General features: G+C 38.7%; 1 protein-coding gene across 2 annotated transcripts; it reads left to right on the top strand.

Moving 5' to 3' along the window:
- The first annotated feature begins 2,577 nt into the window (after positions 1 to 2,577).
- On the top strand, positions 2,578 to 24,450 carry LOC115224746. 2 transcript variants are annotated; one of them, XM_036513716.1, is made up of 7 exons: positions 2,579 to 5,220; positions 5,437 to 6,405; positions 16,561 to 16,628; positions 17,964 to 18,011; positions 20,310 to 20,440; positions 20,900 to 21,020; positions 23,445 to 24,449. In XM_036513716.1, the coding sequence occupies exons 1-7, from the start codon at positions 2,691 to 2,693 to the stop codon at positions 23,574 to 23,576; spliced, it is 3,999 nt and encodes a 1,332-aa protein (XP_036369609.1). In that variant the 5' UTR covers positions 2,579 to 2,690; the 3' UTR covers positions 23,577 to 24,449. The 2 variants fall into 2 exon arrangements, with proteins under 2 accessions (XP_029651497.1, XP_036369609.1); XM_029795637.2 differs by having other exon boundaries at positions 2,578 to 6,405; positions 23,445 to 24,450.
- Positions 24,451 to 25,220: the final 770 nt, after the last annotated feature.

Here is a 25,220-nt window from a genome sequence, read left to right as displayed (position 1 = left end):
TCACCATCACCACCACCACCATCACCACCATCACCACCACCATCACTACCACCATCACCACCACCATCATCACCACCACCATCACCACCACCACCACCACCACCATCATCACCACCACCATCACCACCACCACCACCACCACCACCATCACCACCACAATCACCACCACCATCAGCACCACCATAATCACCATCACCACCACCACCACTGAGGCAACTACCATCACCACACACACACACACACATACACTACTAGCACCATGCATTATCATGCACCCCGCCCCTCATCCACCAACCCGGCACCACCACTGCGACCACCACCACCACCATCACTATCGTTTTAGTTCATTGTTATTACCACCACCACACCTACCGTTACAACTACACGCCCCACTAAAACTCCCCTCACCACCACTGCCACCACCACCACCCCTCACCACCACCACCACCCCTCACCACCACCACCACCACCACCCCTACCGGATGTTATGTTATGTGATAGTTCTTGGTGTGTAGTTAATTCTGTTGCCAAACAGTGTGTGTGTGTGTGTGCATATGTGCATGTGTGTGTGTGTGACATGAAAGTCAGTGTGCATCATACACAGATACACAAAAGATTGTGTGTGTGTGTGTGTGTGAGAGAGAGAGAGAGAGAGAGAGAGAGGGAGAGCAAGAGGGAAGGACACACATACAGAGAAAAAGACACAGAAAATGTGTATGTGACCGAGAGAGAGACTGGTGACTACTATGAGACTAGTTGCTGAGACCACAACGACAAGTGGTAACAGTGTGAAACAGAAAGTTAGTGCTCGCAGTTTACCATATCTAATGCTGGCCTTCCTTGTTGGTATCGACTAGTAACTAGTAACAGTTTAGTAAAACCTAGGCCGTTTTTTGTGAGGTATTGACTAGTATTAGGTAGTTTAGTAGAACCGGTCTCCTAAGTAATGACAGTTTTCTGGGTGGTACCAACTAGTTACTGATAGTTTAGTAAATCCTAGGCCGTTTTTTGTGAGGTATTGACTAGTATTAGCTAGTTTAGTAGTACCGGTCTCCTAAGTAATGACAGTTTTCTGGGTGGTACCAACTAGTTACTGATAGTTTAGTAAATCCTAGGCCGTTTTTTGTGAGGTATTGACTAGTATTAGCTAGTTTAGTAGTACCGGTCTCCTAAGTAATGACAGTTTTCTGGGTGGTACCAACTAGTTACTGATAGTTTAGTAAATCCTAGGCCGTTTTTTGTGAGGTATTGACTAGTATTAGCTAGTTTAGTAGTACCGGTCTCCTAAGTAATGACAGTTTTCTGGGTGGTACCAACTAGTTACTGATAGTTTAGTAAAACCGAGGCCGTTTTTTGTGAAGTATTGACTAGTATTAGGTAGTTTAGTAGTACCGGTCTCCTAAGTAATGATAGTTTTCTGGGTGGTACCAACTTGTTACTGATAGTTTAGCAAATCCAGAGCCTTTTTTGCACGGTGTTAAATAACAACTAATTTACAAAATCCTGGTCCTTTACTGTGTACTGTAGACTAATAACTGAAAGTTTTAGCAGATTCTGCGTCATTTTTGTGAGGTGTATCATTTAGTTTAGTAAAACTAGGCCCCTAACAGGCAGTTGTCATGTAGGGCCTGGGTCTTTCTGGATGGTATAAACAAGTAAGAGATAATTTAATAGATCTCGGGATATTTTTTTGAGGGGTGTCAGAGCTTGTATCAAGTAGTTTGGTTAGTTCCTGCGTCCTTCGTGTTAGATGGAACCGTGTGTGATAGACAGCCCTCCCCCTCTCTCCCTTACCGTTTGTGTGTCTGGTTGGGTGGTCGGCATGGAGATTTGCTTTTATACTGCGATTCCAACACGTTGGGAATACCCCTTCCTTGTGTGACCATCACACCTCACTTTTGAGTCTACACTACGTCAACTTGGAGACATGTAGTAGTTGGCGACTGAAACAGAGGATAACTACTATTACTACTGCTACTACTACTACTACTACTTCTACTACTACTACTACTACTGGATTATCACCATCACCACTACCAACAACATCAACAATCTTTGCAAATATTATGGGAAAAATACTTTTAACAACAACAATGATTATGGTAAATACATCACAGTAACAACAACAACAACAACAACAAACAACAGCAATGACCATCGCAACAACAGCAACAATAACACTGACCGCATCGACAGTAACAATGATATCACCACAACAACAGCAACAAGCATAGCATACCACTGTTACAACCTAATCTCCTCCCTGTCACAACCACCACCACCACCACCACAACAACTACCATAACACTAACAACACCAATAATAATAATAACAACAACAACAAGAATAATAACAACAATAATAATAATAATAATAATAATAACAACAACAACAAGAATAATAACAAGAATAATAATAACAACAAGAATAATAATAACAACAACAATAATAACAACAATAATAATAATAATAATAACAGCAACAAGAATAATAACAACAATAATAATAATAACAACAACAAGAATAACAACAACAATAATAATAATAATAACAACAACAGCAACAAGCAACAACAACAACGACAATATCATTACAACAACTACCACTAAAATAGCACCACCGTTTGAACCTCATCTCCTCCCCGTTTACCTCCATCATTACTGCTAACAACAACAACAACAACAGCAAGTATGTTTACTGATTCTGGCACCAGATCCAACCCTAAGATGGTGCAAAGTTCTGCCATGATGAACGTAATCAACATGGAATCTCTCTCTGACTGGAAGTACAGCTACATCTTCTGTTACCAGGATTCTGCCAGCAAGACGCTCATTCTCCATGCCATCGAGTCCAAGAAGCCGCAACATGTTGCGACGGTCCTCCACGATGTCCTTCATCTTGTTGGTTTCCCCAACGTCGTCAGGAGCGAGAGCAGTCACGTGTTCGTGTCACGAGTCCTCCAGGAAATGCGGATTTTGTGGGGCCCCTGCAGTTCGGGCCTGAATTCTACACAGCAGGTCGACATGTCGAATTACTCCAGGGAAGAAGAAGAGGAGGAGGAGAATGAGGCGGAGGATGAAGATAATGGCAGCATGATAAATAATGTGTATGTCCTGGAAACCCTCAAAAACTGGATGATACAGCACAACAGCAGCAACTGGAGCCTGGGTGTGAAGCTGGTTCAATTCCAAGAGAACTCCATCAATCAAAACGCTAACGTGGACTTTGTGTCTTCGGATAAACTGCTCACGGAACTTGCAAGTATTTATATGCCATTTGAATGTTTAAAAAGTTTGAAAAGCAATGACGAACTAAACCAAATCCTTCACAGGACCCTTACGACGGGGCTTGAAGATTTACTATCGCAGTTAGGTGTGACCCCTAAAAGGACTGTTTGCTGCAGATCATCAACAGCAAAACCCCAGGGAAAATGTACAAACGGGCATGTTGCTGATAAAAAATTCCAATTTGAAAGAAGGGGTGTTTTGCGCTCAGATTTAGGGACCCCTGCCTGCTGTAACAGAAAACCTTGTGTTACAAATGAAGTATCCTCAGTAAAAGAGATATCCGAGTCCAGACTTGATGGTTCTGTCCTTGGTAGGTCCATAATCCAAGACAGTGACACCAGTTCAAGGACAGCTGCTGTCACAAATGATTCTCCTGCTCAGGATTTTTCACCCAATTCCATACATTCTACTCATTCTGATTTCCACACAACCGGAATTAAATCTCAATTGGATCGTTCTGCAGCAAGTGGAGCACTTGAAAAGCCAAGTGCTGTAATTGTAGACGTTTCTTCTAATTGCCCAGATAGGCATCTACATCTTCATCATCACCATCACCATCATCATCTTCATCGATATTCTCGACCATCTTCTCCTCGTTCCCAGCAGCATGAGCGTTTCTGGGAAGCACTTAACAGTGATGGGGAATACCAATGTGACCTTTCTCGTCACTCTGATAGATGTACGAAGGATCTCAGTTGCAAATCGAAATGTGTGCGGGACATCATTCGGTTTATGGAGTTGCAGTCTTGCCAGTCCAGTAAAAACAAAATATCCTTGACCGCTGATAAAAAGCTGCAAAATCAATCCCTGGACGATTCAGCGAATTCTTCCCTTGATGGAGACAGTGGTCCCAGTCAAATGCTCAGCCAATCTATATCAGAAACACCAGTTCAAGTGACCACCCTTCCTACTTTAAATATGAGCAACAGCCCTGTCTGTGTTGCCGACACGGGTGACAGGACTCCAGACCAGGATTGGGTTTCTTGTGGTCAAATAGCCACTCATTCCTGTTTGGACATCGGTCAACCTTCACTTGATAACAGAATCGATAATGAAACACCTGTCCAGACAGCATTGCACGTGCAGCAAATATCGGCACCAACTGATGTGTGGAATGAAGATGAAAATAATTGTGCAAAGAACTTTACAGAAGGTGCGTTGAACCGTGAAGAGACAGCATTGAACTGTGCAGAGAATACATCGTCACAGACGTCGAGAAATAATCCTACATCGCCATCGGTTAACATAGGGGAACGGTGCTTTGTTTACAGCACCAAGAGGGGTTCTGCGAAGGCTTTTGTTTCTTTAAGTCGGAGTTCAAGTTTAACTGAGATTAATACACCTATGACCTGCATATCAGTGCCCCCTTGTAGCATTCCTGAAATACAGAATCCCGTTGATTCATCCACTGTCGAAAATTCTGATAAATTCCAGGATTCACAGTGCTTGCTTAAAGTTCAGGACATTGTAAAAAAACTGGAAATATCCAACGCGAAATGTTCAGACTGTGAGGATTTTAAAAAGAACAGGAAAATTCCTGAAAGAGCTAGCAACATCGGAAATATCATAAAACAGCTGGAATCATTTGCAGGACCTCATCCAAAGTGGAGAACTTTGAGAATAATTGGTCAAAGCTGCGAGGACTTGAATAACCTCGGTAAGGACTGTGATGTGAGCAGTTGTGCTTCTGATGGGTCCATCGTGTCGGGGAATACTTCGTTGTCAGGCGATGATGAAACTGAGGAAGTAGAGTTACCAAATGATCTACTTGTGGAGAAGCCGGACACTGGTCTTGTCTTAAGCATTGATGACCAGTCCTCACCTGACCACAGGTGTTTAACGTGGAAGGATTCTAATCAGTTGATTGATACCACAGATAATTACGACACTGATGATGTTGGTCATGGAGATGATGATGATGATGATGATGACAGGTGTCATGATTATTACAAAGTTAATTACAGCAATGATGTTGATGATGATGATGATCATATCTGCAGTGACGGTGCCCCTGATAAGGTGAAATACGTGGATGAGAAAAAGAACATCAAAGAACGTCACTTTTCCAGCTGTTCCACTTTAAAGCTTTCTAATTCAGAAAACTTTATTGACTCATTATCCAATAATGACACTGATGATGATGATGTTGATGATGATGATATTGATGCTGATGATGATGATGCTTTTACTTATACGGAAGAACTGAACCAACGCATAAACAAAGTCATTTACCGTCTCAAGTCAGAATCCGATATGCCTGACTACCTGAAGGATGAAGATTTTGGAGAATGTTGCGAAGACAGCAGTATTGGCGGCATGTCTCAGAACACAACTGCCGATGAGATATCAATGTCACAGGAGGCAGGTTTCCATGGAAACGGGTCAACCGACGCGGACTGTGCGGACCCTGTAACTCCTACCAATGCTGACCCGCCTCAGTGTTTCCCAAGCAAACTCCGCACTTCTCCTTCTTGCTACAATCTCAACTCCTACATCTCGACGAGTTATTTCTGCGAGAGCAGCCAAGACGGTGCCTATGTCAAGCCTAACATTTGTGAAAGTTTCGATGAGGTTTCAAACTCAGTCCCATCTGATGGAGATCACGTATCTTTAAATCACATCCACAACAACCCTAACTCTGTCAATTTGAGTACCCCCTCTAACAGACTCGAACCCCTTATACAACAACGGTCCAGCACATGCACCACAGTCATCCACACCCCTTCTTGGTACGTCCCTTCTTATGAAAACCCTAAACAAATCACAAATCCAAATGACAATCACAGTGAGATGCCCTTCCTCACGGACATTGAGCAGAAAATAAAGCAAGCCCTACAGGAACTCGAGTCTGTGGATTTCTGCCGTCACCTGACATTCGACAGTCTCTGTCCCACATCAGTATTGTTCAATGAGGGTAGTGGGGCAAAGCCGGAATGCATTTCATTTCCTCAGTGCAAGCAGTGCGAGTGCGATGGTGCATCACATTGCCAGAAGTGCAACTATGCATTGCCACATCAGCTGCAGGATCACTGCTACTTGTACTGCCAGTTGTGCAGTCTCTTCAACAAACGCCTCGTTGCAACTCAGGAACAATTTCATTATCAGGTTTATGAGAAAAGTAAGGAATTTTCTTTTTATGTCAATTTTTTTTACACGTTTCTCTTGTTTTTGTATTATTAACCCTTTAGTGTTCAGATTATTCAATCAAACATAAAGTCTATTGATTCCCATTGATTTGAATTAATCATGCATTATCTCATATCTTCAAGATCTTGATGGTGTAATTACTTAATGTAGAATAACATTGTAGGATAGGTGTGAGGGCCTGGATCTGGTCAGTTTGAACATAAAACAGATTAAATATTTTGGCTGGATATGGCCGGTTTAAATACTAAAGGGTTAAGGGGAGGAGGTATGATGTTATCATCTTCGTTTTCTCTCTTTTTATATGTACCATCATCATCATCATCATCGTTTGATGTCCGCTTTCCATGCTAGCATGGGTTGGACGATTTTGACTGAGGACTGGTGAACCAGATGGCTACACCAGGCCCCAATCTTGATCTGGCAGAGCTTCTACAGCTGGATGCCCTTCCAACCATTCCAAGAGTGTAGTGGGTGCTTTTTACCTGCCACCGGCACGGGGCCAGTCGGGCGGTACTGGCAACGACCTCGCTCGAATCTTTTTACACATGCCACCGACACAGGTGCCAGTAAGGTGACGCTGGTAACGATCACACTCGAATGGTGCCTTTTATGTGCCACTGGCACGGGGCCAGTAAGGCGGTACTGGCAACGACCTCGCTCGAATCTTTTTACACATGCCACCGACACAGGTGCCAGTAAGGTGACGCTGGTAACGATCACACTCGAATGGTGCCTTTTATGTTCCACTGGCACAGAAGCTGGTATATATGTATATATTGTATGTCTGGCTCAAGCGGTTTCATTTGTATCATTATCTCTACATCTTCTCATTTGGATTCCCCTTACAGTGATTCTTTACCCCATGGACTTAGTTCTCGCTACAAATTTTGGATTGTAAGTTCAAATCATTTCAGCGCTATTAAGTGTTTTCTATATCGAGCATCTCTGGATTTCATCTGTTGACTCTGTGTGTGTGTATGTATGTATGTATGTATGTATGTTTGTATATATATATATAAATATGTAAGTGTATTTTCCCGTTGTTAACAATTAACATGGAAAAAATAGATAAATAGTTACCAGGGTAGCAAAAAAATCACACAAGTAAAGAGGTTGTAGCTCGTTGTTTTTAAAGGTAGAAATTTCGGGTTTACGTGGAATAATGTCAGTGAAATCTTCGAAACATGTGTCGGAAGTAAAAGTATTTGAATTATACCTGTGTTAAACTCCATTTATTTATTTATATATATATATATATAAAAAAAAAATATATATATATATATATATATATATATATAGAGAGAGAGAGAGAGAGAGAGAGAGAGAGAGAGAGAGAGAGAGAGGTTATGAGAGGTAATGGTGTGAATAAGACCCAAAGGTGTCAGGTAATGCTGAGTAAGTGCTATGGACAGACCATAGTTAAGCTCTAGGTTTGGTGATTATGTGAACAAGGAGCCCAACGTAGGTCATATATCAGCATGTGTATATATATAAAAATTTTTTTTTTTCAGAATGAGCTAAAAAACCAAGGTTGTGAAGATTTTAGAACATTTATAAATATTTATAATTGTTCTAAGATCTTCACAGCCTTGGTTTTTTTTTAAATCTCTTTCTGAAAAAAATTTTCATATATACACTAGCATTATGACCCGTCTTTGCCGGGTCATAGTGCTAGTGCATGTATATATGTGTATATATATATGTGTACATATTACATGTACATCTATATATATAAATCTACACATAAAATACAAAATACAAAGTTATATCTTGATATCGCTAGTGATAACAATACTGAAAATATATAACAGACTGGAATTGTAGGACTATTCCATTTCTGCACGCTAATTTTGTTTTTAATTTATTCCCATTCATGTGAAACCACTTATTCAAGTTCAAACCATTGATGCAATTTTATACCAATTGCTATTTTTACTTTTGTTACGTTATGATTATATTATACTTTAGTTTGATTTTAATTATTACTTACTACATATAATTCAATTGTTATTATTATTTTTATTGTTAAAGTGAAAGTATCTGACATAAAATAGAGAAATGTCTTTGTTTCACTTTTAACACGTAATACTGAAATAGTGGAGAAGATATGATATTGCTATGGGCTCACTCTAGGCAAGAAGTTGAACATTTTTTTTTGCCCATGAAACTACATGGACCCTAAGTAAGGCATGTGTAAAATTTGAATGAAATTGGTTGTGTAGTTCTCAAGTTTTAGGGAAACACACAGACAGACAGACACACACACATTCTCAGTTTTATATATATAAAGATAAACAATATGAGAGACCACTATGTGGATCCCTTGTATGCTAAAAATAGATGTCAAACTGTCATACCACTTAATCTGTGTTCTCAACTTAGTAAGACACTAGATTTTTTATGAGCTAGACAAATGAAAAGAAATAAACACAGCACTTAATTCCATCCCTAAAGGTTTCGACAGGAACGATCCTATAATTGTCTGTGTCTCCTCTGTGAAATCAGTGCCGACACAACAATGGAACTGGACACCACTCGTCTCCATGAAAGGATACGATTGTATAGAGTTAGCATAGAAGGGATTCATATAGTGCTCTCTCATATTGTCTATGTTTAAACAGAATTCATGGTCCTCAGACGTTTTTAAGTATGCTGACCACCAGTTGAAATTGATATTATTTAACGATATTAATTTCTACTCCTCTCTCTCTCTCTCTCTCTCTCTCTCTCTCTCTCTATATATATATATATATATATATATATGGCAATAAGAAAATGGAGGAGAGCAATAGGTGGTTCATCAACTTTTAGACATTATTTTATGTTAACTTATTTGTTTATAATAGCAATAATAATAATAATAATAGTAATAATAATAATAATAGCAATAATAATAATAATAATAATAGTAATAATAATAATAGTAGCAATAATAATAATAATAATAATAGTAGCAATAATGATAATAATAATAATAATAATATTTCTGTTATTGTCAATATGTGTGTCAATAATAATAATAAGAACAATAATGATTGTTGTTGTTGTAATAGTTATGATTTTGAATTAAGTGGTCCCTATTTTAATGACAGTAAGGAGTTTGTTATGGGGATATTTAATTGTCATATTAAGGTCAAGTGGCTGTGGTGAAACTTCCTTACTACCTCTGCCACTCATAGTAACCCTGATGCAGTACCAGGCAGTGGTTCTCATGCCCTGATGCAGTACCAGGCAGTGGTTCTCATGGCTGCTGATCTTAACTGATTGGAAGTGTTATCATGTACATTGTTTTGTCTTAGTATTAAAAGATGGGCTACAGCAAATATTCTGCTCAATAACACAGATTTGCTTGTCAGTTGTTTGACCTTAACCAGTTGAGCATGTCCCTTAGTGGCCGACGATATATGCATCTCTGATCACGAGCAGAAGTAGTGAGGGAGCATCATAGCCATGTCAGGAGAGGAATTCTTTGGGGTTTGGATAATTCACCTCTGGAAACATGGGTGTTTCGTTCAACATCCTTAAACAACCCTTATTCAGGGACCTTTTGAGTAGGATGGATTACTAAACCAGAAGAAAATTCTAACTGGGCCTTCACCTGTTATCTTGATATGGGATCACCATGTCGCGCACATATGGTTGTGATGCATACGTCTGGTGTGCCCTTGTTAGACGGGTAGTCATGATGGGTATACTGGGCTTCGTATATTTTACCTCAGTGTCACTTTGATGGCATGCACTGCTTTCTCACTCAATAATAATAATAATAATAATAATAATCATAATAATAATAATCCTTTCTTTATTGGCCACAAGGGCCAAAATTTGTGGGGAGGAGACTAGTCGATTAGATCGACCCCAGTCTGTCACTGGATGAAAGACAAAATTGACCTTGGTGGAAAATACTACTAAGCATTCCGTTCAGCATGCTAATGATTCTGCCAGCTTGCCACCTTAATAATAATAATAATAATAATAATAATAATATTTTACCCCAGTGTCACTTTGATGGCATGCACTGTTCTCTCACTTAATAATAATAATAATAATAATAACAATAGTTGTTGTTGTTGTAATAGTGTGGAGGCACAATGGCCCAGTGGTTAGGGCAGCGGATTCGCGGTCATATGATCGCGGTTTTGATTCCCAGACCGGGCGTTGTGAGTGTTTATTGAGCGAAAACACCTAAAGCTCCACGAGGCTCTGGCAGGGGATGGTGGTGATCCCTGCTGTACTCTTTCACCACAACTTTCTCTCACTCTTACTTCCTGTTTCTGTTGTACCTGTATTTCAAAGGGCCGGCCTTGTCACTCTTTGTGTCACGCTGAATATCCCCGAGAACTACGTTAAGGGTACACGACTCTTTGCAGTGCTCAGCCCACTTGCACGTTAATCTCACGAGCAGGCTGTTCCGTTGATTCGGATCAACCGGAACCCTCGTCGTCGTAACCGATGGAGTGCTTCCATGTTGTAATAGTTATGATTTTGGTAAGTGAGCTGCTTCAGACACTGATAGAGATATCAATGTGTTTTCAAACTTTGCTTCCATTGACTGTTTGAATGTAGTACATAAATAATTACCCCATGTATAATGAGTTAATTATCTCCACATGATACGTCCATTAGTCACCTCACTTATAAAGAGTAAATTATCTCCATGTTATTTTAAATTATATCCATTAGCCACCCTCCATGTAATACATCTACTAGGGTACAATTAATTACCTTCACACAACAGATCCATTTGTATATGACTAATTACCCTCCATGTGATAATTAATATATGGCTATATTAATATATATAGTTCATTGCTTTTATGTAAATATGTCAATTAGTGGAGGACGTGAAAGATATTTGAGGCTGTATTTGGGAATTTAGTTCTTAAGTATTCAAATTATTCTCTGTCAAGTGCTTTGCTTATTTATTTATATTGTTTTGAATTAATCATGATTTCAATGATGTGATTGTGGGACGCCAGATCTGGCTGGTCTGAACATAGAATGGGTAAAATGTTTGGGCTGAATAGGGCCAGGTTAACTCTTTAGCATTCAGATTACTCTGTCAAATGCCATCTTTATTTATTCACATTGTTTTGAATTAAGCAAGCATTATCTCATAGTTTCGAGATTTCAATGTTGTGACAGTTTATTTTTAGAGTGACAGTGTTGGGTAGGTGTGAAAGGCTGGATCTGACTTGTTTGAATGGGAAAACAAGTAAAGCATTTGGGCCTGAAATGACCAGTTTAATTGCTTAAGTGGTGATAAAACAACTCTAATCGCATAAAAAACAAATGTATTTTAATAAAAAATTGTGCACAGGAGTGGCTGTGTGGTAAGTAGCTTGCTTACGAACTACATGGTTCCGGGTTCAGTCCCACTGCGTGGCACCTTGGGCAAGTGTCTTCTGCTATAGCCTCGGGCCAACCAAAGCCTTGTGAGTGGATTTGGTAGAGACAGAAACTGAAAGAAGCCCGTTGTATATATGTATATATATATATATATATATATATATATATATATATATATATATATATATATATATGTGTGTGTTTGTTTGTGTTTGTCCCCCCCAACATCACCTGACAATCGATGCTGGTGTGTTTACGTCCCCATAACTTAATGGTTCGGCAAAAGAGACCAATAGAATAAGTAGTAGGCTTACAAAGAATAAGCCCTGGGGTCGATTTGCTCGACTAAAGGCGGTGCTCCAGCATGGCCACAGTCAAATGACTGAAACGAGTAAAGGAGTAAAAAGGAGAAAGAGTAATTCAATAAGCTTTCTTATATAACTATTCTATGAATCCACCTTTGGCTTTCATACCTTCTTCAATGCAACACTGGGATCTTTGACATACCTGCACTAAATTGTCCCCTATTCATTTTTGATCATCACCTGGATTTTGACTGGCTTCAGTGAAGCTATGGCATTGTGAGGCTGTTGATTTGTCTCCCTTTCATGAATGCTCCAGTCATAGCTGTCATGAGATTCAACCCTTTAGCATTTAAACTGGCCATACCCAACCCAAATATTCTACCTGTTTTATGTCAAAATGGCTAGATCCAGCCTCTCACACCTAGCCTACAATGTCTTTCTAAAAACAAACAATTGCATCATCAAAATATTGCAGCTACAAGATAAATGCATGATTAATTCAAAACAATACAACCACACAAGCATCATATTTGACAGAGTAAACTAAATGGTGTTAAAGGTTTAAATTTGTTTCGAAGGCACAAATGTGATGTTATATTGTTGTAAAGATTGTCTGACATCTATTCTTGGGTTATGTTGGTCTTGTGAGAAAGGTTCATGCCCTTCCATTGTGTACTTCATCCCTCTGGGATTTAACAACTCTCTCTAGCACTTCAGTGGGTCCAGCAGCATATATTTCTTAAGATCCTGTGGAAAGACGTGAGAAAATCTGGGGGCATCAGGAAGATCTTCACATAACCCTCTATCATTTCTCTTGTTTGTAAGGAAGCCATCTACTCACAATACCAGAGGGCGCACACTCTCCTACCCTGATGTAATCTCCAGGGATACAGGCATCCAGGAACAGGACCTCCGTAATGCTATGATGGACCGTGAAGTCTGGCGTAGCATGGTAAATTCCATTGTCTCGACCACGGTCGAACAATGATGATGATGATGATGAAGGGTTTTTAACCTTGTTAAGTGACTGCTTAACATAGATCCAACAGTTTTCCTGCATCTTTCCAGACATGGCCTCCTCTCAGAACATACTTGTGCTCCACAGTTCTGATGATCCACTCAGACACCTTAAGTTCTGAGTTCAAATTCCGCCGAGGTCAACTTTGCCTTTCATCCTTTCGGGGGGTCGATAAATCAAGTACCAGTTACGCCCTGGGGTCGATGTAATTGACTTAATCCCTTCGTCTGTCCTTGTTTGTCCCCTCTATGTTTAGCCCCTTGTGGGCAATAAAGAAATAAGGACTGATTATTATTCATGTAATGATTCTCCCTAGACACAACAAAATGTGTGTGTGTGTGCGCACGTGTGTGTGTGTGTGTGTGTGTGTGTGTGCATAGAGTATTCTGCAGCCATAACATACAAGAGTATATTTTTACACTTGTATCATTGTGAGAGGAAGCTTAAACAGAAGAGTTGAATGTTAAATCAACAGCGGGGACGGAGAGAGAGAGAGAGAGAGAGAGAGAGGTACAGAGATAGCATCTATCTGCTTGTCTCTCCCTGTTTCTGTCTCCCAGCCCATCCCTCTCTCCCCCCTCTTGGCTGCTATATCTATCATACAGGCCCCCTTATTTACACACATAACATGTTAATCTGTGTCAGTCAGGAAATACACATTATTAAAACATAATGATAATGAAGCACTAACGAGGGCTGGTTTGTGTGGTGGCGAGCATTTGTCAATACATATGTACATGTGTGTGTGTACGTGTGTGTACATACAAGTGTGTGTGTGTACATGTGTGTGTGTGTGTACATGTGTGTGTGTGTGTGTACATGTATGTGTGTGTGTGTACAAGTGTGTGCGTACATGTGTGTGTGTGCATGTGTATGTGTGTGTGTATACATGTATGTGTGTGTGTGTGTACATGTGTGTGTGTACATGTGTGTGTGTGTACATGTGTGTGTGTGTACATGTGTGTGTGGGTACATGTGTGTGTGTGTACATGTATGTGTGTGTGTGTACATGTGTGTGTGTGTACATGTGTGTGTTGTAATTTGTGAGTGTGCATTGCATCTGTTTGTCTTGTGTGGTAACTACAGTGTTTGTGTGTGTGTGTGTTTTCCTGTGTAGTGCTTATAAGGAGGAAGTGTCTGTGAGTTTCTGTGGTGGGGTTTGTGTGTGTGTATATGTAATTATTTGTATGTTCGTATGTATGTATGCATATATGTACATGTATGGTGTATGTGTGTGTGTGGGTAAATATTACCCTCTGCAGCCTCATTAAAACTCAAGTAGTCGAGTACATTTTAATGAAAGACTCCTACTGACCAACATAACATAATACACTGGCCACAAGTGTTGGTCACACTAAATATACACTTACGCACACACCCACACACATATATGTAAGTATATACACACACACACTCTACACATTCATTGACTCATATACACACATCACATAATTTACACATTGCGTTATACACACACATCTAATATAACATATACAGGTCATACTTTATATACTCATAACATTCCATATAGCAGAATGTGCGTATGTGTGTGTGTGTATGTATATATATATATATATATTAATATATATATATATATATAACTAACAAATATAGGATGAAGCCCCTTTCTCTACAGAAAAGAATTCCATCAGGAAGCGTGGCAGTATATTAAAAAAACCTTTACGGTTGAAATATGAACATCTTATAATAAAGGGCTAAAGAAGATATTTCTGAAGCCAATATACTGGTTATCCACTTATAATCCACTTGTTACAGGAAAAATTGAACTGAAAATCGGGCAACTAACCTATAGAAAATTTAAATTTCGTTATCTCTATATTGAATCAATTTCGGAATTAATCCTATAAAGGATACGTTCTTCGTCAGTAGAGCTTACAAGGGAATATAAATAAAATACTCACATGCATTTATGGAAAAGCAGAAGCTAAAAACATAACTACATTTATATATATATATATATATATATATATATTGGTAAAAACGGTAAGATAACAAAAGAAAGAAAGAGACCTCAATATTTTGTAAATAGAGGAAATTTATCTATAAAATAATATGTGACAATTACTCAATAGTCAAGAAGTGGAAATCCACAACACCATCTCTTCGGTTATATAGCCAGATAACCGAAGAGATGGTGTTGTGGATTTCCACTTCGGCATCTGAAACTCAGAGTTTTATCTTGACTATTGAGTAATTGTAACATATTATTATATATATATATATATATATATATAATATATATATATATATCATCATCATCGCCGTCGTTTAACGTCTGTTTTCCATGCTGGCATGGGTTGGATGGTTCGACTGGGGTCTGGGAAGCCAGGTGGCTGCACCAGGCTCCAGTCTGATCTGGCAGAGTTTCTACAGCTGGATGCCCTTCCTAACGCCAACCACTCGAGAGTGTAGTAGGTGCACAGGGGCCAGAGGGGGCTGGCATCAACCATGATCAGATGGTGCTTTTTACGTGCCATCATATGTATGTATATATATATATATATATATATATATTATATATATATATATATATATATGTATGTATATATGTACAAAATTAAGAACAATGACCACTAAAGTGGACACCTAATATGCTAAACATAGATGTCAAATCGCCATTACCATGAAGAGTGTGTTCTCAAGAAAAACATGTATGTTTAGAATATTAGGTGTCCACTTTAGTGGCCATTCCTCTTAATTTTGTATGTAACACAATTTTTAATCTTCAGATTTTTAAATATGCTAACCCACTGGTTTTAATTGATTATCTAATTTATATATATATATATATATAATTCCACACTGCTTGAAACCCTGGAATTCCCTAACCAGGGCCTCACTACCTGATGCAGTTTAAAGTTATGCCCAGGACATTACACTCTACTATAGGTGAAACCATGCTACACAACACACTACAGCACATATAGTACCTATTTCTTTACTACCCACAAGGGGCTAAACACAGAGAGGACAAACAAGGACAGACAAACGGATTAAGTCGATTATATTGACCACAGTGCGTAACTGGTACTTATTTAATCGACCCCGAAAGGATGAAAGGCAAAGTCGACCTCGGCGGAATTTGAATTTAGAACGTAGCAGCAGACAAAATACCGCTAAGTATTTTGCTTGGCGTGCTAACGTTTCTTATTTCTTTATTGCCCACAAGGGGCTAAACATAGAAGGGACAATCAAGGACAGACAAAGGGGTTAAGTCGATTAGATCGACCCCAGTGCGTAACTGGTACTTAATTTATCGACCCCGAAAGGATGAAAGGCAAAGTCGACCTCGGCGGAATTTGAGCTCACAACGTAACGTCAGACGAAATGCCGCTAAGCATTTCGCCCGGCGCACTACCGGTTCTGCCAGCTCGCCGCCCCATATAGTACCGCACTGCAAGTACCCTAACTAACTTTCACTTTCTCTTTCCAGGGACCATCCTTCGTGGTAAATCTTTCTATGCTATCGAGACCAAACCTTATTGTGAATCTTGTTATGTTGTGAGTACCACTTATTCCTCTACTGCTGTGTTTCACCTTCACCTTTTCCTTCACTGCCCTTTTCCTGTTGTTGCTCTACCGCTTCTCCTGTTGGTGCTTTCAAGACACTACACATGCTGAGGTACATATATGTGTTGATGCTTACCAGTTTTCATCATTGCTATGATATTGGTCTTTAGTCATTTGGACTGTACCCAAACATGGTACCAATCAACTGTCCACGTAACTAAATATGTACCATGTTTACAGTTACAATCTGTTTATATATATATATATATATATATATTTATTTATTTATATTATATATATACAGCAGTTCAGCGAGAAAAGACCAATAGCCTAAGTTAAGCTTACACATGAAACTCTCATATTTTGAGTCACTCTGTTGCTTCTGCTAATATTAATACTACACACACATATATATATATATTTGTTCTTCCCTCTCAGAACCTTACAGTAGTCTGGAACAACTGAATCTTAGTCAGCCAGTTGATGGGTTCCACTACCTCAAATGTTCTTAAAATTTAAATCCACATCTTTGTCTATGTATCATGAAAATTTTTGTGTTAATGGAAAACCTCTATAATTGGCTGATGAGTGCTCAGCATTTTAAAACTGTTGTAATACTTACAACATTTAATAAAATGATGTAGTACGAAACGATCGTACCAAATTACCGGAGCCATTCTTGTTACTTATTTTGATTTTATATATATATATATATATGATGAGATGCAGCGCCTATTAGACTGCAGATAGGTACCACAATGAGGTATATTCTACTTTGCTGTATATAAATATCACATAGAAGTACAGTCAACCTACCTGTAAAAAGGTACCATGTGATTGCACAGTATACATAGTTTGCGTTGTGTGTGTGTGTGTGTATCAGGTCTGATCAATAAGTATCTGGACTGTTGCCATAGTAAGGAAGCTAAAGCACACAGAGTGAAGCCCCTTGGCACAGATTGACCTTGAAATCTGCTATGCACGCACACTAAGCCTTAACATTCTAGCTCACTCCTGCTGTTTACAGCAGTGCTTGGAAGGAAGGTGTGTAGCATGTGATCGTCACATTGACCATGACAAAGTTGTCATGGCGATACCTTCTCAGGGGCCTGTACTAAGTTGCAGAAAGTGTATTCTGTAATATGGCAAAGTGTGATCTTGAGAGGAGATTTGGCTACTATTTTCAGCAGGTTGTATGACCATTTAGAAGTCTTCTTATTGATTTAAGTTCCCTGTAATTATTATTGTTGTTGTTGTTGCTACTTCTGGTTTACCTCTCAGTAATAATGTCCTTTATCTGTTCTCTCTCTCTTTCTCTCTCTACAGAACACCCTTGAAAAATGTTCAGTTTGTTCGAAACCTGTTATTGATCGGGTAAGTAGAATTATTAGTCTTATTGTTGTTGCTGATATTGTGATGTAGAGACAAGTCAGGCAGGTTGTCTCCGCATATCTTGCGGGTGCCCCTGATATACAAAGTTCCTAGTCTTATCGTGAAAGGCATGAAACTAGGTATAAGTATTTTTCAGTTGATAACTGATGAAGTATTAGGGTTCTAGTGTCTGTCTTACATGTACGTTTTATAGTATATATATATGTATGTATTATAATATTAGGGAGTATAACTCCAAACTTACAGGGAAAAATTCAATTTAGTGTTAAATCAAATTTCACAATATAAATATATAATATATATAAATTAGAGAAAAACCATTATTGTGCAATTCAAACAATGATAGACATAAACCAAATCATAAAGAAAAAAATAAAATATATGATAAAACATATATCTAGATCACAATGTTTTATAATATATTTTATTTTTTCTATATGATTTGGTTTATGTCTAACATTGTTTGAATTACATAATAGTGGTTTTTCTCTAATTTATAAATATATATATAGTCAATAATAAAAGGGTAAAATTAATTAATTATTAATTAATAATTTTACCAAGTAGTGTTCAGTATGTAAAAAGACCATTTACGGTATATTTAAAACATTACGTTATATAATTAGGGTTCAGTAAATTATTTTACTGAACCCTAATTATATAACATAATATATATATATATAATATATATATATATATGATGGACTCTCCCGTCGTTAGAAAACATATGAGGGTTCAACAATCTCTTATTGAGCAACTACACAAATAATTTGTTTATAGTGATCAAATATTTGTGTACACATAAGCTCACTCCTTCCATCAAATTGACATTACCTGTACAGGTGCAACAGGGTGCCACGTGTCAGATGACGAAATGATTGCAGAGCGACGTGAAATGAAGAGCTTTGCTCAAGAACACAACGCAACGCCCAGTCTGGGAATTGAACCCACGATCTTGCAATCATGAGTGCAACACCTTAACCAGTGAACAGGTCGTGGTTTTAAAGCGATGAAAATATTTTGACACAAATTAGTTTTAAATGTTGAAGTGAATCTTATTGTTTTTGAGTTTTTAATTGGCTTATAAACATCTTCCACATTGCAATTATTTTTGCTTCAGCACCCGATCTCAGATCAAGTCACTTGCTATGCAAGTACATCTCTGTAAAATAAATATATATATATACATCCTTTAAGTTTGTTTACAAGAAAAGCTTTTGAATATGCATATAAAAGGTCCTATATAATAACGCCGGCTACAGCCTGATAATATCAGCAGGCAGTAGCAGCTTTTGGGGTTGCACCAAGCCGTGCTGATAATGTAGGATAAATATAGTAATAGTAATAATAATAGTCCATGTATTATTTGTAAATATTTCACTGCATTGCTACACGCATTTCCACAAATTACATGTTTCTTATGATCATAGTCCGTATTCCCTGTGCAATCCTTAGTATCCATGGACATCAGGCAGATCATGGTTCATTGTGTACATTTCTTCAGGCGATATGGCATTAACGTTAGAAGCAGTGGATGTATAACAGGGGGGGGGTTATTGATTTTGACCAAGGGAAAGGTGGATTGGGGTATGTGGGTAGTTCTGTGTGTATTTGGCGGGGAGGAGTAGAAGGTGATGGAAAAAGACGAGATAAAGGAGAGGGAGGTATTTGTGGTGATGTTAGACTTGTTAGACATGCTCAAAAGCATGCAGGTGGCAGGGTGGGGAGTATAGTTCAATCCTGGATTAAGTTTTTCATTGAAAAAAAAATTTTTTTTATTTAACTTTGTTGTATTTTTAATTAATTTTTCTTTTTCTTCTTCTCTTTTCTCCTCCTCCTCCTCCCAAACACACTTTCACTCCAACCCTTCCTCCCTCTGCTTCTCTTTTCCCTCTGATTCTTTTCCTCCATTCTCCTCTCTCTCTCTCTCTCTTTCTCCTTTAACTCCTCTTCCGTCTCCTCTCCCCAACTCTTTCTCCATCTCCTCTCTCATTTAACTCTTCTCCACCCTCTCTCTTTTACTATTCCTCCTCCACCCCTCTCTTTTAAACTCTTCCTCCTCCACCCATTTCTCTGCCTCTTTCTCTTTAACTCTTCCCCCCTCCCCTCTCTTGCTTTCACTTTCCACTTTTTTTCTCTACAATCCTTTTCCTCTCTCCTGCCACCACTCTCCCTCCCTCCCTCCCTCCCTCTGCCAATTACTTCCCTCCTTCCTTCATTCCTCTCCATCTCCCACCACCACTCCACCCACCAATACCATCACTATGACACTGCTACCAGTTGTTGAGAGCTACGGGCAAACCCTACCATCCTTCCTGTTTCACCTGTGTGGTCTGTGGTAAAAGTCTTGATGGTGTGCCTTTCACAGTCGATGCTACCAACCAAATTCATTGTATTGATGACTTCCATAAGTAAGTCACAGCTTTATCTTCTACTCTTCCTCTCTCTCTCTTTCTTTCTCACACACACACACACACACTCACGCACACATACACACACACACACACTCACACACACTCACGCACACACACACACTCACGCACACACACTCACGCACACACACACACTCACACACACTCACACACACTCACGCACACACACACACTCACACATACACACTCATACACATACACACTCACACACACACACTCACACATACACACTCACACACACACACACACTCACACTCACACTCACTCACACACACACGCTCACACTCACACACACACTCACACGCTCACACACTCACACTCACACACTAACACACTCACACACACTCACTCACACACACACACTCACACACACACTCACTCACACATACACACATTCATCTCCTAATATAATAATTATTGTCGTTATATTTTCAACAGAAAATTTGCCCCTCGCTGTTGTGTGTGTCAACTGCCGATTATGCCCGACCCTGGCAAGGAGGAGACAGTGCGTGTGGTAGCTATGGACAGAAGCTTCCATGTGCACTGCTACTGCTGTGAGGTAAGTTTCCATAACATTTCATTCTCCTCTTTGTGACCTCTTGCCAAAATACTGAAGTCCAACCAAATTATTATTTTGTCCTGGGTATGATTTTAAACTGCATCTGGTAGCAGTACCCTAGTTTGGGAATTGCAGGATGTGTGGAACTATCTCTAACCCTTTGTTGTTTCCTGGTCTACTCTAACGCAGAGTAGTAAGTATCACCTGTTATGGCAGCTGTGTTTTAATTAGCATGTCATGGAATTGCTTCCAAAAGAAGGTCACTTAAACACTCTTATTGGTCCCAGGGCAGATGATACCCTTCAGCTCTTTAGCTGCTCATCTAAGGGAAGGTTGAGACTCCCTTCGGTCATGACTGACCGTGGGATTGCACCTAGGAAGTTACCCTCCCAGGCACAAGTCCGGGCAGGGTTGTTTATGGAAGATCAACAGATGCCCATGCATACCGGCCTCTCTCAACACCATTGATGTTATCCAAGGGAAAGGCAAAGGGGCTGATACAGCTTGGCACCTGTGATGTTGCAACTCATTTCTACAACTTAGTGAAACTAAGCAATGTGAAATAAAGTGTCTTGCTCAAGAACACAACACGCAGCCCAGTCCGGGATTCAAACTCACAACCTCACGACCGTAAGCTCGACGCTCTAACCACTGAGCCATGCGCCTTCACTTAGAGAAGGTAACTCCATACAAATCCTACACCTTGATAACTACTGGGATCATGGCACTTGATGCACCAGACCAACACAGTTTTGAAAGCCAAGGGAGTGAGACTAACTCTGCACAAATGATACCCTCAGAAGCAATATTCATTGAACAGGTTGTTCAGAAAAGCAAGACACCAGCACTAAGACATCATTGCACTTCAAAAACCTAGTGGTAATACACAAAGAGATGATGGGGACAGGTAGTGAGCCTGCACATAGGTAACTGCAGGGCGGTGAGCTGGCAAGATCGTTAGCACGCCGGGTGAAATGCTTACTGGTATTTCGTCTGCCGTTATGTTCTGAGTTCGAATTCCACCAAGGTCGACTTTGCCTTTCATCCTTTTGGGGTCGATTAAATGAGTACCAGTTACACACTGGGGTCGATATAATCGACTTAATCTGTTTGTCTGTCCTTGTTTGTCCCCTCTGTGTTTATCCCCTTGTGGGTAGTAAAGAAATAGATGGTCGTTTTTCTATGTCCCCTTCCAAACTCACATTCATTGAAGCGATAAGAGAGTCTGTTATTATTTATAATTATTTTTCCCACCTCTTATGTTGGGTGGTGGGTGTTAAGCATGGATATGTGGCAAACAAGTTTACCTTACAACCTCAAGGTTTTGAGTTTGATCTGCCCCACACAGAATCTAGGGCGAGTGTTTTCTACCATAGGGTCAATGCCTTTGTCAGTGACATTAAGGGGACCAAATCTGCAAGGAAAGCCATTCAGAAAGTATGGTTACCTATTCTTGTGTCATTGACCTAATGTGCCATTTGGTTTAACATTGAGTGAGAGAGATTCATAATGGAAACCCTACAAAAGGTCTTAGGTCACTTTAATGTTGAGGAGTCACAGCTCAAGGATAAAAGTAAGTGACCATGATCTGTATTACATAAGAGTATGAGGGTATTATAGCCACTACCAGTATTACATAAGGGTATTACAACCACAGCCTGTATTACATAAAGGTATAAATGTATTACATAAGGGTATTTCAGCCACTACCTGTATATGATAAGGGTATTGCTGTCACAACCTGTATTACATAAGCGTATAAATGTATTACAGTCTCTACCTGTATTACATAAGGGTATTTCAGCCACTACCTGTATATGATAAGGGTATTGCTGTCACAACCTGTATTACATAAGCGTATAAATGTATTACAGTCTCTACCTGTATTACATAAGGGTATTTCAACCACTACCTGTAGATGATAAGGGTATTGCTGTCACAACCTGTATTATATAAGCGTATAAATGTACTACAGTCTCTACCTGTATTACATAAGGGTATTTCAGCCACTACCTGTATATGATAAGGGTATTGCTGTCACAACCTGTATTACATAAGCGTATAAATGTATTACAGTCTCTACCTGTATTACATAAGGGTATTTCAGCCACTACCTGTATATGATAAGGGTATTGCTGTCACAACCTGTATTACATAAGCGTATAAATGTATTACAGTCTCTACCTGTATTACATAAGGGTATTTCAGCCACTACCTGTATATGATAAGGGTATAAGAGTTGATAGGGACCTAGAAAATATTTAAGTGTTTTGGGTGTATGACAGTAATAAAATACAGTGATTTAGAGAAATTAATCAACAAGTCTTTAATTAAAATTAAAATAAATTAAAAATATTTAAACCTAATCAAAAATATTAATCTATTTTTTGTCTCTTTTTTTTTTTTTTTCTTCGTCGTTTCAAGGATTGTGGTATGCTGTTATCATCAGAAGCTGAAGGACGAGGATGCTACCCTCTCGATGACCACATACTCTGTAAAATCTGCAATGCGAAGCGTATTCAGGCACTCACCACCAAAATGACTACAGAACTGTAAACGTCAGCAGGGGGAATATTATGACATGCTCTTGGGTCAGAGACCCTGGCTTTTCTCTCTCTTGACAGAGCTACATGTTCCTGTTCTCACAGATTCATATAATACTCCTGTCTCACACAGCTACACATATATATGTGTGTGTGAATATATATATATATATATATATAGGCACACATACACATTCTCCTATTTGACAGATTCATTCATATACTCCAATCTAATATATATATATTTATTATTTATTATACTTATACAAGAAGACGGATGGCTGACTTCAAAGTTTTGACCTGCAACGCTTCATTTGACTTTGAAATTTCAGTCTACTAGCCTTTGGCTGCCAGACCAAAACTTCAAGGTCACTGTCACTTCTCTTGTGAAAGGATAATAAATATGTACTCTTCCAAAAAGTATTGAGTAATTCTTCAGTATGATGTCTAATTGTTTTTATTATAACTCAATATAAAAACAAACCTTAATTTATATATATATACACACACACACACACACACACTCCTGTTTGTCAGATTCATATACTCCTGTCTGATATATATATATAATCAAAATAAGCAACAAGGATATCCAGAGGTAATGCAGTACGATCGTTTCATGTGACTCCATTTAATTGAACAATGCAATCATTACATCAATTTAAAAGAGCAATCTTCAGCTGCACAAAAAACATAGAATTTAATTAAATTAGAACAGATGGACACATTAGTATAATTTTACCTAAAATCTTCAAGAGGATAAGGAGACTATGACGTTGTTGGTAAAAGATGTTCTTTGTCTATCTCCTTATCCTCTTGGAGATTTTAGGTAAAATTATACTAATGTGTCCATCTGTTCTAATTTAATTAAATTCTATGTTTTTTGTGCAGCTGAAGATTGCTCTACATTTTAAATTTATGTAATGAAATGATTGTATTGTTGCATGAAACATCTGGATATCTTTGTTGCTTATTTTGAAATTGTATGGATAATTCTGGTGCCTAAATTCTGGTGCCTCATCTAAATCTATATATATAATATATATGTATATATGTATATATATGTATATATAAGTATATATTTACTGCTATACAGATTGTTCATCTCTATTATGCACACAGTTCATACTTTCCTCTGACGTCTCAGTATCCAACCCTGCCCACTCCACACATACATTGAAACATTTTTTTTGTCTTGTTTTTCTAGATTTTTTAATTTTTTGTTACCCAAATACCAAACCTGCTGATGCCCATCAAATATCTGTGTATGTGTGTGTTTATCTATTTTTCCTTCTACATACCGTCAAGGCAGTGCTCCAGCATGGCTGTAGTCAAATGACTGAAACAAGTAAAAGTTAAAAGATACTTCTAACGATTAAGTATCCATCTCTGTGAATATCTACATCTTTGTCTACCAGCCTCTCTATCTATTAATCTCTCTTCCTAGCTGCCTGCCTGTTTGTCTCTATCATTCTGACTATTTATTAAGTCTATCTCTCTGTCTATTTGTCTGTGTAGCTATCTGTCTATCTCTATATCTGTTCTGTATATCTATCTATCTATCTATCTATCTACCTGTCTATCTACCTGTCTGTCTATCTATCTATCTGTCTATTTGTCTGTCTGTCTATCTATCTATCTATCTGTCTATCTATGT

Source organism: Octopus sinensis, linkage group LG26 (assembly GCF_006345805.1).
Source record: "Octopus sinensis linkage group LG26, ASM634580v1, whole genome shotgun sequence".
In the NCBI taxonomy this organism is placed as follows: Eukaryota; Metazoa; Mollusca; class Cephalopoda; order Octopoda; family Octopodidae; genus Octopus; species Octopus sinensis.
Note: the sequence above shows the minus strand (reverse complement) of the source record. Positions and strands in the feature narration are given on the sequence as shown.